Source organism: Heptranchias perlo, chromosome 24, assembly GCF_035084215.1.
Source record: "Heptranchias perlo isolate sHepPer1 chromosome 24, sHepPer1.hap1, whole genome shotgun sequence".
In the NCBI taxonomy this organism is placed as follows: domain Eukaryota; kingdom Metazoa; phylum Chordata; class Chondrichthyes; order Hexanchiformes; family Hexanchidae; genus Heptranchias; species Heptranchias perlo.
In genome coordinates, this window is record NC_090348.1 from 5,847,228 (window position 1) to 5,860,424 (window position 13,197).

Below are 13,197 nucleotides of genomic sequence, written 5' to 3' on the forward strand. Positions count from 1 at the left end.
TTAGCATACAGTGAGCGGTTTCAATATAGATTGGAAACAGCATCCCAATTAAGACAACCTTGTAAATTATAATTGGAAAGCTTTAATAATTGAGGTTTATTGACCAACTCAATATACTTTGAATATTGCTCCTGTAAGTATTGGGTACAGTATTGAATTTCATATAGTCTTCCAAAAATTGGCAAGAGTTGAGCCTCCAGTTCTGTGGTTGAACTCCAAGATATGGTAACATCAAATTGTATTGTGTAACCATGCTGTCACGAGATGGAGATCCATTCCAGTATATGTCACAGGGACATACAACGAGTGTGTGATCTAGAAATGAACTCTAACAAATCTCCAGTAGGTCCTGTCATGCTGGAAATTAGACTTTCAGTTCTGTTTTCAGTCATAGCCGTGAAGCCTGAGCAGCTTAGGAAAAATACGTAGCGTCGTAATTCTATTTACATGTTTTTTTTCTAATTAAATGTTCTTTTTCAGCACTGCTATTGACTGAATTTTGCCATTTGAATTTACATCATGTGAACCAGAAGAGGTACAATTCTAGATTAGAGTTACAGTAGAGCAATAAACCCAGCTGAAGGAAGCAGAGAATTTTACGATCTGCATAAATAATTCTAATAGGAACATGAGTAGCCCATTCAGCCCCTTGAGCTTGTTTCGCCATTTAATTAGATCGTGATCTATCTGTACCTCAATTCCACTTACCCACCTCGATACTATTAGTGGTTTTTAATATGCTAGTCCATCTGCCATGGCGTTGGACACAGGGAGTTGAGACCAAGTGTAATCTTCATGTGAAGTGGGGTTAGAGGCCGGGGTTCACTGGACCAGGGTGTCCAAATGTAGTTCAATTCCCATTTTGAAGTTATACATTCTGTCCTTATTTTTCTATTTCCACTATAAATAGCTATGTCCACGTTTATAATGGGAATTTCCTATGTAAACTTGTCATGCTGTCCTTACAGTCTGCTGCTGGAGCATCTCTGCTGGCAGGAGGGTAATTAAATGTGGACATAGGAATTTATAATGGAAAAGTTGACAGGAAAGGTGTGCAGATGTAAGACATTAAACCGATAGATAAACAGTCAACATAGAAGTGATCTTGACTTTTTTCATTAAGTGACACTGCACCTTCTTGTGTGTGCTGTAACACTTTGTGCAGTTTTAATTTTACACAATCGATGGTGCTGGGTGGAATTGTTTTTTGGGTTTTCAGTCGAGTTGGATATTTTAAAAATATTTTGTCAAGCTCACTTTGCTTACCTTAAATGATGCGTGGTGACGACCATCTAATACCCATTGCTGGAGAAACTGTAGGGTTTCATGCAATGGAACATTTTAAACAGCCCCTGCCCTTACCGGGTAAGGACAGGGAACTGTGACGAGGGATAAATCCCATTGAAGAGCTAGTGTCAACACAGGCCCAATAGCCAATTGATCTATGCTATATTTCTAAAAATCAATACCTTTACTTTCTCCACAGGCGTCTTGCTACAGTAATCAGTGGGCTCTGATTCTGTTATAAAAGACCAGGCCAGGACAGCGGAGGAATGCACTTTTCCATTCTCCTCGCAGGATTCTGCTAGAGATTTATTCCCCATTTTGTATTTGATAACTGTAATCTACTCAGTATGGAGATAATATCGGAACACGATGTTGCTTTCTCAAAGTAATCAAATGCTTCATTCCTATTAGCTAGGCCAGTTAGGAGTGAAATCAGGAAGCACTTTTTCCACACAAAGGATAGTAGAAATCTGGAAATCCCCCCGGGGCAAAAAAAGGCTGTGGGTGCGGGGGGGGGGGGGTGGTGGGGAGTTAATTGAAATTTTCAAGCCTGAGATCGATAGATCTTTGTTGGCTAAGGGTGTCAAGGGATATAGATCAAAGTCTGGTAAATGGAGTTCAGGTATAGATCAGCCATGATTTGATTGAATGACTGAACAGGCTTGAGGGGCTGAATGGCCTCCTCCTGTTCTTATGTTCCATTCTCCAGAGTTAAAAGCCATTCCGATCACTGATGCCTGCCTTTTTAATTCATGTTTTCTTGAATATTTCAGGTGAAGGGAAAAACTGAGCTGCTTCTGTCTGCGGAAGCGTCCAAAACCTCTCAAAGAGCTGACCTGGAAAACCATTTAGAAACTGCCAAGCACGCCCTGCAGGATAAAGAGCAGGTACCGGACTTTGGTGCTTCAGTCCCTGTTTTTAAAGTCATGCCTTCTCTCCTTTTATCTTTCCATTATAAATCCCTATATCCACATTACAATGTAAACTGCCTTGTCACGCTGTAATTACACCCTCCTGCCAGTGGAGGCACTGCAGCACCTGCAACAGCAGGAGGGTGTAATTACAGCGTGACCAGTTGACAATGGACAGCTTCCGTTCGAAATGTGGACGTAGGAATTTATAATGGAAGCACGTTGGCGGGAAGTTTGTGCAGATTGAAGATCAATACATTATGGCCTGGAGCTCCCTCCGTGGACACAGCATGGAAGTTAGTCCTGAAAATGTGCCCAATGTTGCTCCTATTTCGCTGATGTCAAGCTACACCCAAGTATCCTTCCAACCTCATTAGAATACACCCGAACTTAAAGTGTGCATAAATCAGCATAAAAAAAATCAAAGCCCAAGGAAACGCTGAACCCACATCAGTATATTTCTTCTTTTAAATATGGAAGTTTAAGTTTCATCTCATTTCACCATCAATCAGGCACAGCATGTTTAAGAACCTGCAATCAGGGAAGTGTTTCGATTTTTAATGTGACTTATACTGCTGTCATGACAGTGCATTAAAATAAATCGAAAATACAGAGCAGGTCTCAGTGAGGATAACTTTTAAAAAAAAAACACAAGAATTACAATGAAGCTCAGAACTTTCTTTCCTGCAGCGCCTGGAAATCTGTGTGCGATGTTGAAAGACCCCCGAACATTGCGAACATTTACGAGTCGGGGAGGGGGGGGCGTGGTCAGTTTTGTGGGTGGAGATTCGTACGGACGAAGGGTTTGATGGATGGATGTAAAAGATTGAGGAGATTTGGGTGTATCGTAGTTACATGGGTGACTCGCTTACACTCAAAATTCCGCCATCTTTTAAGCCACTTAATTGGTTAGTGCCCAAATGTGGAGCAAGCTCCAGGGCTATAGGTGAATCAAACACGTGATTTTGCACTCTTGCTACAGAACTAAATATTAAGTGATGGCGGTACCAGCGACATCTCCTGAAGACTCCAAAGCACCAGCTGTGCTATTTGCATTTATATGATGCAATAAAATGTTGCAAAGCAAGGTGGCTATTAAATTACTCAGCTTACTGTGAATGAATATATAAAGTTAAGAAAAGTACTTCAGCAATGTGATCATAAAGGCAGGCTGTTTCGTCGAACTCTTTACTGTGGGGGGTTTCAATACAACAGTCAAAAACGCTACTTTGAGATGGGAGAAAATGTGAGGGCAGAAAGTAGACATGGTTGCGTTCCTATTTTTCAGATGACCCATAAGAAAACGTGTTTTTTCATGCAGATAGGTACCTTTTTTTGCGCTAACGTGATCAGTTTATTATTTATTCTCTGGATGTGGGTGTCGCTGGCAAGGCCAGCATTTATTGCTCATCCCTAGTTGCTCTTGTACAGCTGAGGGGCTTGCTCGACCATGTCAGAGAGCATTTAAGAGTCAACCACATTGGTGTGGGACTGGAGTCACATATAGGCCAGACCGGGTAAGGACGGCAGGTTTCCTTCCCTAAAGGGTATTAGTGAACCAGTTGGGTTTTTCCCACAATCTGACAGCTTCATGGTCACTTTTACTGATGCCAGCTTTTTATTTCCAGATTTATTTTTTAAACTGAACTTAAATTCTCAAACCGCCATGGAGGGACGAGCACTTTCACTCTCTGGAATACTTGTCCATCTGAGATGATCCTCATATCCTCTCCATTACCAAGACCGCCTACTTCCACCTCCGTAACTTTGCCCATCTCCGCTCCTGCTTCAGCTTATCTGCTGAAAACCTCACCCATGCCTCTGTTACCTCTAGACTCGACTATTCCAATGCTCTCCTGGACGGCGTCCCACCGTGCACCTTCAGTAAACTTGAGCTTATTCCAAAACTCTGCTGCCCGTATCCTAACTCACAGCACGTCCTGTTTCTCCCATTGTCCTGTGTTCACTGTACTACGTTGACTCCTGGTCCGGGAACACCTCGATTTTAAAATTCTCATCCTTGTTTTCAAATCCCTCCATGGCCTCTTCGCTCTCTATCTCTATAACCTCCTCCAGCCCTACAACCCTCCGAGGGGGTTGGAGTACAAGAGTAAGGACATCTTACTACAATTGTACAGGGCTTTGGTGAGTACTGTGTACAGTTTTGGTCTCCTTATCTAAGGAAGGATGTACTTGCCGTAGAGGCGGTGCAATGAAGGTTCACTAGATTAATTTGTGGGATGAGAGGGTTGTCCTATGAGGAGAGGTTGAGTAGAATGGGCCTATACTCTCTCTGGAGTTTAGAAGAATGAAAAACATACAAGATTCTGAGGGGGCTTGACAGGGCAGATGCTGAGAGGTTGTTTCCCCTGACTGGAGAGTCTAGAACTAGGGGGCATAGTCTCAGGATACGGTTGGCCATTTAATACTGAGATGAGGAGGAATTTCTTCAGAGGGATGTGAATCTTTGGAATTCTCTACCTCAGAGGACTGTGGATGCTGATTTGTGTAATTGAGTATAATCAATGCTGAGATCGATAGATTTTTGGACTCTAGGGGAATCAAGGAATATGGGGATCGGGCAGAAAAGTGGAGTTGAGGTTGAAGATCAGCCATGATGTTATTAAATGGCGGAGCAGGCTCGAGGGGCCGTATGGCCTACTCCTCCCGCTCCTATTTCTTATTTTCTTCTTGCGTTCGTATGAGATCTCTGGGCTCCACCAATTCTGGCCTCTTGTACAACCCCAATTTTAATCGCTCCACCATTGGCGGCCATGCCTTCAGCTGACTAGGCCCTAAGCTCTGGAATTCCCTCCTAAACATCTCCACCCCTCCTCTTTTTAAGATGCTCCTTAAAACCTACCTCTTTGACCAAGCTTTGGTCGCCTGTCCTATTATTTCCTTTTATGGTTCGGTGTCAAATTTTGGCTGATAATCGCTCCTGTGAAGCACCTCGGGATGTTTTACTGCGTTGAAGGCGCTGTATAAATGCGAGCTGCTGTTGTCTTGTAACAGAACCACTGCATTACCGTACTCACTTTTTTGACTGTTGTATTTCCCCAGGAGATAACCAAGAACCAGGCTCAGCTGGATCAGGCCGCATCAAAATTTAATGAGAAGACGGAATATTGCACTCAACTTGAGACCAACCTTAAAGAATACAAGGAGAGACAACTGGTCTCTGAGCAGAAAATAGAACAACTGGAAACGCAGGCTAAGGTCTGTCGCGAGTGTACAAAAGAAAAAAATCCTCCCTTCTAAAAATTTAAAGATTAAAAAATTACTGTGAAGAGTGGGAATGAATAACCTCCAGTGTTGTGTGTGTGAGATCCCTAGGGTGCTCTATATAGTGCAAGCTTGTGAGGAGTAAAATGGGAATTTTCTTTACTTTCAGATGATTCTTATAAAGATGGTCCAATTTATGTCGTTAAAGTATATTCCAATAATGTGTAGAAGCACTGCATTTATAGGTCTTTTCTGAGCTGACCTTGTGTACTGAGGTCACTACAGGTTAACTTGGGATCTAAATGTGCGTGCCAAATAGTCATTGAATCACCTTTCTTATCACTGTTGGGATTGCAGTGAAATCTAGCTCTGACGTTTTTTCCACCCCTCCAAATTCAAAGAAACTAACCGTTTCTGAAGGCCGGCACTAATCACCACACGCTCAAAGCACCGACCCCACTCTCCGCACCGTAAGGGAACATTGAGATCTGATTTAACGGCGAGGTTTCTAATCATCATTTCCAAGTTTCTGTGGTGATGGAGATGGGAATGGAATACAGCTTCACAAATTGTCGTCTTTAAAACAAACTGAACCAGGATTGCTACAGTACAGATTCAGTTTTCAAGTAAAATATTCTTCACCGAGTTCATCTCTGTTCTATTTAGCCTGAGCCCATTCGCCAGATACTCAACTGGACCAGCCACATAAATGCCGTGCCTACTGAAGGTCAGAGGCTGGGTATTCTGCAGCGAGTGTCTCACCTCCTGACTCCCCAAAACCTCTCCGCCACCTACAAGGCACAAGTCAGGAGTGTGATGGAATACTCTCCACTTGCCTGGATGAGTGCAGCTCCAACAACACTCAAGAAGCTCGACACCATCCAGGACAAAGCAGCCCGCTTGATTGGCATCCCATCCACCACCCTAAACATTCACTCCCTTCACCACTGGCACACAGTGGCTGCAGTGTGTACCATCCACAGGATGCACTGCAGCAACTCGCCAAGGTTTCTTCAACAGCACCTCCCAAACCCACGACCTCCTCAAATCTAGAACGACAGGAGCAGCAGCTACATGGGAACACCACCACCTGCACGTTCCCCTCCAAGCCACACACCATCCCGACTTGGAAATATATCGGCCGTTCCTTCGTCGCTGGGTCAAAATCCTGGAACTCCCTTCCTAACAGCACTGTGGGAGAACCTTCACCACACGGACTGCAGAGGTTCGAGAAGGCGGCTCACCACCACCTTCTCAAGGGCAATTAGGGATGGGCAATAAATGCCGGCTTCGCCAGCGACACCCACATCCCGAGAATAAATAGGGAAAAATAAGGTCAAACTGTTTGGGGACAGAAACTTTTGTGCAATTGGTGCCCCCTTTGTCCACTGCAGGTACTGCAGCAGATGCCTGCATTAAGGCCCAAAGCAGGAAAAAGTCAATGTAGTGTACAATAAATTAAGATGTTTGGATCAGTTTTTGAAATTTTAAATCCAAAAATAGTTAAAAACTACAGTGAACTAGCTCTCTATATATACCCTTAAGTGCAAAACGAGTGTTTTTTTTACACGGATACTGGTTAAAAAGGTCATAACTGTGCACTAATGTGGCATCTTCTTTTAGAAGCTGGAATCTGACGTTGCGAAGGCCGAGCGGAGTGAGAAACAGGTCCAAGACGAGCGAAACCAGCTCCAAAAACAGCACTCCGCTCGTGAGGACCAAATCAAAGCACTGAACCAGCAGCTCGAGGCCGAGAAGAAAATGTAAGGAGTGAAATTGCTGTCCATTTCTGTGATGTTGATTAGAATCATCGAATGATACCACACAGAAGGAGGCCGTTTGGCCCATCGCACCTGTGCCGGCTCTTTGAAAGAGCTTTCCAATTAGTCCCATTCCCCTGCTCTTTCCCCATAGCCCTGCAATTTTTTTCTTTTCAAGTAAATATCCAGTTCCTTTTTAAAAGTTGTTATTGAATCTTCTTCCACCACAGTGGAATGGCAGCATATTCCAGACCATAACAACTTGCTGTGTTTTAAAAAAAAAAAAAAATTCTCCTTATCTTCCCCCTGGCTTTTTTTGCCAATTATCTTAAATCTGTGTCCTCTGGTTACTGACCCTCCTGCCAGTGGAAACAGTTTCTCTCTCTGTATTCTATCAAAACCGTTGATAATTTTGAACCCCTCTATTAAATCTCCCCTTAACCTTCTCTGCTCTGAGGAGAACAACCCCAGCTTCTTCAGTCTCTCCACATAACTGAAGTCCCTCATCCCTGGTACCATTCTGGTAAATCTCCACTGCACCCTCTCTAAGGCCTTGACACCTTCCTAAAGTGTGGTGCCCAGAATTGGGTACAATACTCCAGCTGAGGCCTAACTAGTGTTTTATAAAGGTTTAGCATAACTTCCTTGCTTTTATACTCTCTGCCTCTCTGCCGCCTTCAAAGATTTGTGTACCTACACCCTCTGGTCTCTCTGTTCCTGCACCCCCTTTAAAATTGTACCATTTAGTTTATATTGCTTCTCCCCATCCTTCCAAAATGCATTAAATTTCACCTGTCATGTGTGCCCATTTCACCAGTCTGTCCATGTTCTCCTGAAATCTGTTACTATCCTTCACATTGTTTAATAAATTTGCAAGTTTTGTGGCATCCATAAACTTTGAAATTACACCCTCTATACCTAAGTCCAGGTCATTAACAGATACAAAAAGAGCAGTGGTCCTAATATCGACCCCTGGGGAACATCACTGAATACTTCCCTGGAGTCTAAAAAAACAACCGTTCACCACTACTCTCTGCTTTCTCCGCCTCTTTAATCCCATGGGCTTCAATTAAGTTGCATTCCATGGGTTGTGTGTAATTTGTGTTAAATGGGCTGAGCTTTTAAAGGTGACGGAAGGAGAGAAGCAAAGTTTGGCGCTTGCATGAAGTGGAAAGAGTTTATATTTTCAGTGTATCGACAATGGTGATGCATGGAATTCCGATTGCAGATGTTCTTATGGACGTGAACTGGATTTACATTTGTTAAAACAAACTGATTTTGTGCCTGATGTTTCCTTATTTCCAGTGTTTGTAACGTAAACCAGGAACTGCAGGAGAAATCGGAGGCCCTGAATGAGACTCGGAAGCAGGCGCTTGAGTACGAGAAAGAGAAAGCTCAGCTGGGTCAGGGGCTCGAGCAACTGAAGGAGGACATGAGGAAAATAGTGGAGAACGAGAGCAGACTGCAAGGGGAACTTGCGGCGCTCAGACTGGAGAAAGAGGCTTCATCCAAGGAGTTGACAGAAACCAAGCACAGCCTCACCAAGGCTTCAGTGGCCCTTGCAGACACACGAGCAGAATTGGAGAAAGATCGGCATTTGATGAAAGCTGCACTTGATGAAAAGGTCAGTGTGTGTTGGCCGTTAGGTGAGCGCGCGTAAAGTGGATATCTTTTTTAATTCTTGGGGATGTGGACGTCACTGGCAAGGCCGACATTTATTGCCCATCCCTAGTTGCCCTGAGAAGGTACCCTCTTGTAGTAACCTGATAACTGCACTCTGAAGTAGCCTAAGAGTCAACCAATATGGTGTGAGACTGGAGTCACATAGGCTAGACTGAAACGGCAGGTTTCCTTCCCTGAAGGACCTTAGTGAACCAGTTGGGTTTTTACAACAATCCGACAGCTGACATGGTCACTTTTACTGGTACTGGCTTTTTTTAAATTTCCAGATTTTTTTTTTCTAGACCAAATTCTCAAACTGCCCGTGGTGGGATTTGAACTCATGTTCTCCTCTGGATTACTAGTCCAGTAACACAACCATTACACTACAGTACCCACATGATTTGAACATGAATGTCTTAGCCATGCTATGAAATTTCAGACTTTTAACTATATACTTTATTCCATCAATCCGTTGTGTTTTGCCCCCAGGACCGGTCCTAACTCAAGTCTCTCACATGAGGTTCATGAGCCACTTACTAGGGAGGAGTAGCTGAGGTGGTTTCCTCTTGTCTTCCTCACAGTTTTTATCTTCAGAGTACCTTCTCCTCAGTGGGCTGCAACCAAAGCTAAAGAGGCCCACCTGCCCTTTACAATACAAAAACTGGGAAATATCTTCGTACACATATTGTGTACCTTACTGGGGAAGGGAGAGGAAAAACATGGGGGAAACTGGACTACTGAAAGTAAGCGGTGTATCTGAGCCAGTTCCACTCAGTGTGTTAAAATCAATAACCAGCAGGAGTAAATGCAACAGTGCCAGGCAATGACCATCTCCAACAAGAGAGAGTCTAACCACCTCCCCATGACATTCAATGGCATTACCATTGCCAAATCCCCTACCATCAACATCCTGGGGGTCACCACTGACCAGAAATTTAACTGGACCAGCCACATAAATACTGTGGCTACAAGAGTCAGAGGCTGGGTATTCTGCGGCGCGTGACTCACCTCCTGACTCCCCAAAGCCTTTCCACCATCTACAAGGCACAAGTCAGGACTGTGATGGAATACTCTCCACTTGCCTGGATGAGGCAGCTCCAACAACACTCAAAAAGCTCGACACCATCCTGAACAAAGCAGCCCGCTTGATTGGCACCCTATCCACCACCCTAAACATTCACTCCCTTCACCACCGGCGCACTGTGGCTGCAGTGTGTACCATCCACAGGATGCACTGCAGCAACTCGCCAAGGCTTCTTCGACAGCACCTCCCAAACCCGTGACCTCTACCACCTGGAAGAACGAGGGCAGCAGGCACATGGGAACAACACCACCTGCACGTTCCCCTCCAAGTCACACACCATCCCGACTTGGAAATGTATCGCCGTTCCTTCATAGTCGTTGGGCCAAAATCCTGGAACTCCCTTCCTAACAGCACTGTGGGAGAACCTTCATCTCACGGACTGCAGCGGTTCAAGAAGGCGGCTCACCACCACCTTCTCAAGGGCAATTAGGAACAGAGGAACAGGAGTAGGCCATTCAGCCCCTTGTGCCTGTACTGCCATTTGATAAGATCATGGCTGATCTGTGATCTAGCTCCATATACCTGCCTTTGGCCCATATCCCTTAATACCTTTGATTGCCAAAAAGCTATCTATCTCAGATTTAAATTTAGCAATTGAGCTAGTATCAATTGCCGTTTGCGGAAGAGAGTTCCAAACTTCTACCACCCTTTGTGTGTAGAAATGTTTTCTAATCTCGCTCCTGAAAGGTCTGGCTCTAATTTTTAGACTGTGCCCCCTATTCCTAGAATCCCCAACCAGCGGAAATAGTTACTCTAAGGGATGGGCAATAAATGCTGGCCTTGCAACGATGCCCACATCCCATGGACGTGAAGCTGTTTACAATGTCTCAAAGGTCTGGCAGCTACAGGCCAGTCAGTTTAACGTCGGTGGTGGGGAAGCTTTTAGAAACGATAATCCTGGACAAAATTAACTGTCACTTGGACAAGTGTCGATTTAATAAAGGAAAGCCAGCACAGCTTGTTAAAGGCAAATCGTGTTTAACTAACTTGAGTTTTTTGATGAGGTAACAGAGGGGGTTGATGAGGGCAATGCGGTTGATGTGGTGTATATGGACTTTCAAAAGGAGTTTGATAAAGTGCCACATAATAGGCTTGTCAGCAGAATTGAAGCCTATGGAATAAAAGGGGCAGTGGCAGCATGGGTACAAAATTGGCTAAGTGACAGGAAACAGAGTAGTGGTGTACAGTTATTTTTCGGACTGGAGGGATGTACACAGTGGTCCCCATGAGGAAAAACTTTTTTACGCAGCCAGCAGTTATGATCTGGAATGCGCTGCCTGAAAGGGCGATGGAAGCAGATTCGATCATGGCTTTCAAAAAGGAATTGCATAAATACTTGAAAGGAAAAAATGTGCAGGTCTAATTGGAAAGAGCAGGGAAATGGGGCTAACTATAGCTCTTACAAAGAGTCAGCATGGGCTTGATGGGCTGAATGACCACCACCTGTGCTATAACCATTCTATGATTCTAGGTCAGTTACTGTCCAGACTGCTTTTAAACAAAAAAAGAACTTTCATCTATATAGCGCCATTCATGACCTCAGGACGTCCCAAAATGCTTTACAGCCAATGAAGTACTTTTGAAGTGTAGTTGCTGTTGTCATGTAGGAAATGCGGCAGCCAATTTGCACACAGCAAGATCGCATGTCAGCAGTGAGATTATGATCAGATAACCTGTTAGTGATGTTGGTTGAGGTGTAAATATTGGTCAGGACACCGGGGAGAACCTTTAAACAATAAACATATCTATATATGAATCCAATTTTGTTCTTTTTTTAAGAAAGACTAGATGGCTAAATTATTCAATTATGGGTAGATAGTATCAATTTTTAAAAAAATTCTGTGAAATTAGGATTAAAAAATATTCCAGTGACTCTTTCAGTTGAATTTGTGATTTATTTATTTATTTATGATAGCAAGGCATTTGCACTGATGAACATGAGAAAGTTCCACCCTCTCCACTTTCTGCTACTCCTCAGATTGCCTAAGTACCTCAATCATGATACTTGATCCGGAGACTTCATAGTAGGTACAGCACAGGAGATGGCCATTCGGCCCATCATGCCTGTGCTGGCTCTTTGAAAGAGCTATCCAATTAGTCCCAATCCCCTGCTCTTTTCCCATAGCCCTGTAATTTTTTTCCCTTCAAGTATTTATCCAATTCCTTTTTGAAAGTTACTATTGAATCTGATTCCACCGCCCTTTCAAGCAGTGCATTCCAGATCATTACAACTCACTGCATTAAAAAAAAATTTTTCCTCCTGTCACCTCTGGTTCTTTTGTCAATCACCTTAAATCTGTGTCCTCTGGTTACTGATCCGTCTGCCACTGGAAACAGTTTCTCCTTATTTACTCTTTCAAAACCCTTCATGATTTTGAACACTTCTATCAAATCTCCCCTTAACCTTCTCTGCTCTAAGGCGAACAACCCCAGCTTCTCCAGTCTCCACATATCTAAAGTCCCTCATCCCTGGTTCCATTCTAGTAAATCTCCTCTGCATCCTCTCTAAGGCCTTGACATCCTTCCTAAAGTATGGTGCGCAGAATTGAACACAATACTCCAGCTGAGGCCTAACCAGTGTTTATAAAAGTTTAGCGTAACTTTCTTGCTTTTGTACTCTCTGCCTCTATTAATAAAGCCCAGGATCCCATATGCTTTTTTTTTTAAACAGCTACCTTCAAAGATTTATGTATGTGCACCCCCCAGGTCTCTCTGTTGCTGCACTCTCTCTTTAAAATTGTACCATTTAATTTATATTGCCTCTCCTCATTCTTCCTACTAAAATGTATCACTTCACACTTCTCTGCGTTAAATTTCACCTGCTGTGTCTGCCCATTTCACCAGTCTATGTTCTCCTGCAGACTGTTACTATCCTCCACATTGTTTACTGCGTTTCTGATCTTCGTGTCATCGGCAAACTTTGAAATTATACCCTGTACACCCAAGTTGAGGTCATTAATATATATCAAAAAGAGCAATGGTCCTAATACTAACCACTAGAGAACACCACTGTATACTTCCCTCCAGTCTGGAAAATAACCATTCACCACTACTCCCTGCTTTCTGTCCCTTAGCCAATTTTGTATCCACGCTGCTGCTGTCCCTTTAATCCCATGGGTTTTAATTTTGCTAACAAGTCTATTATGTGGTAGAGATCTCCCTGGTGTACTGGTCAATATTTATCCCTCAACCAGCACCACTAAAAACAGATTATCTGGTCGTTGCTGTTTGTGGGATCTTGCTGTGCCCAAATTGGGCTGCCGCATTC

General features: G+C 43.6%; 1 protein-coding gene across 3 annotated transcripts in view; it reads left to right on the forward strand.

The window, feature by feature from the left end:
• The window catches only part of eea1 (early endosome antigen 1), a 78,327-nt gene that overhangs the window by 45,462 nt on the left and 19,668 nt on the right, over positions 1-13,197 (forward strand). For all 3 annotated transcript variants that reach the window (XM_068004666.1, XM_068004668.1, XM_068004667.1), the window contains 4 exons: positions 2,061-2,174; positions 5,262-5,417; positions 7,047-7,186; positions 8,489-8,807. In XM_068004666.1, the coding sequence (XP_067860767.1) occupies positions 2,061-2,174; positions 5,262-5,417; positions 7,047-7,186; positions 8,489-8,807 (729 nt within the window). The remainder of the gene's footprint in view (positions 1-2,060; positions 2,175-5,261; positions 5,418-7,046; positions 7,187-8,488; positions 8,808-13,197) is intronic.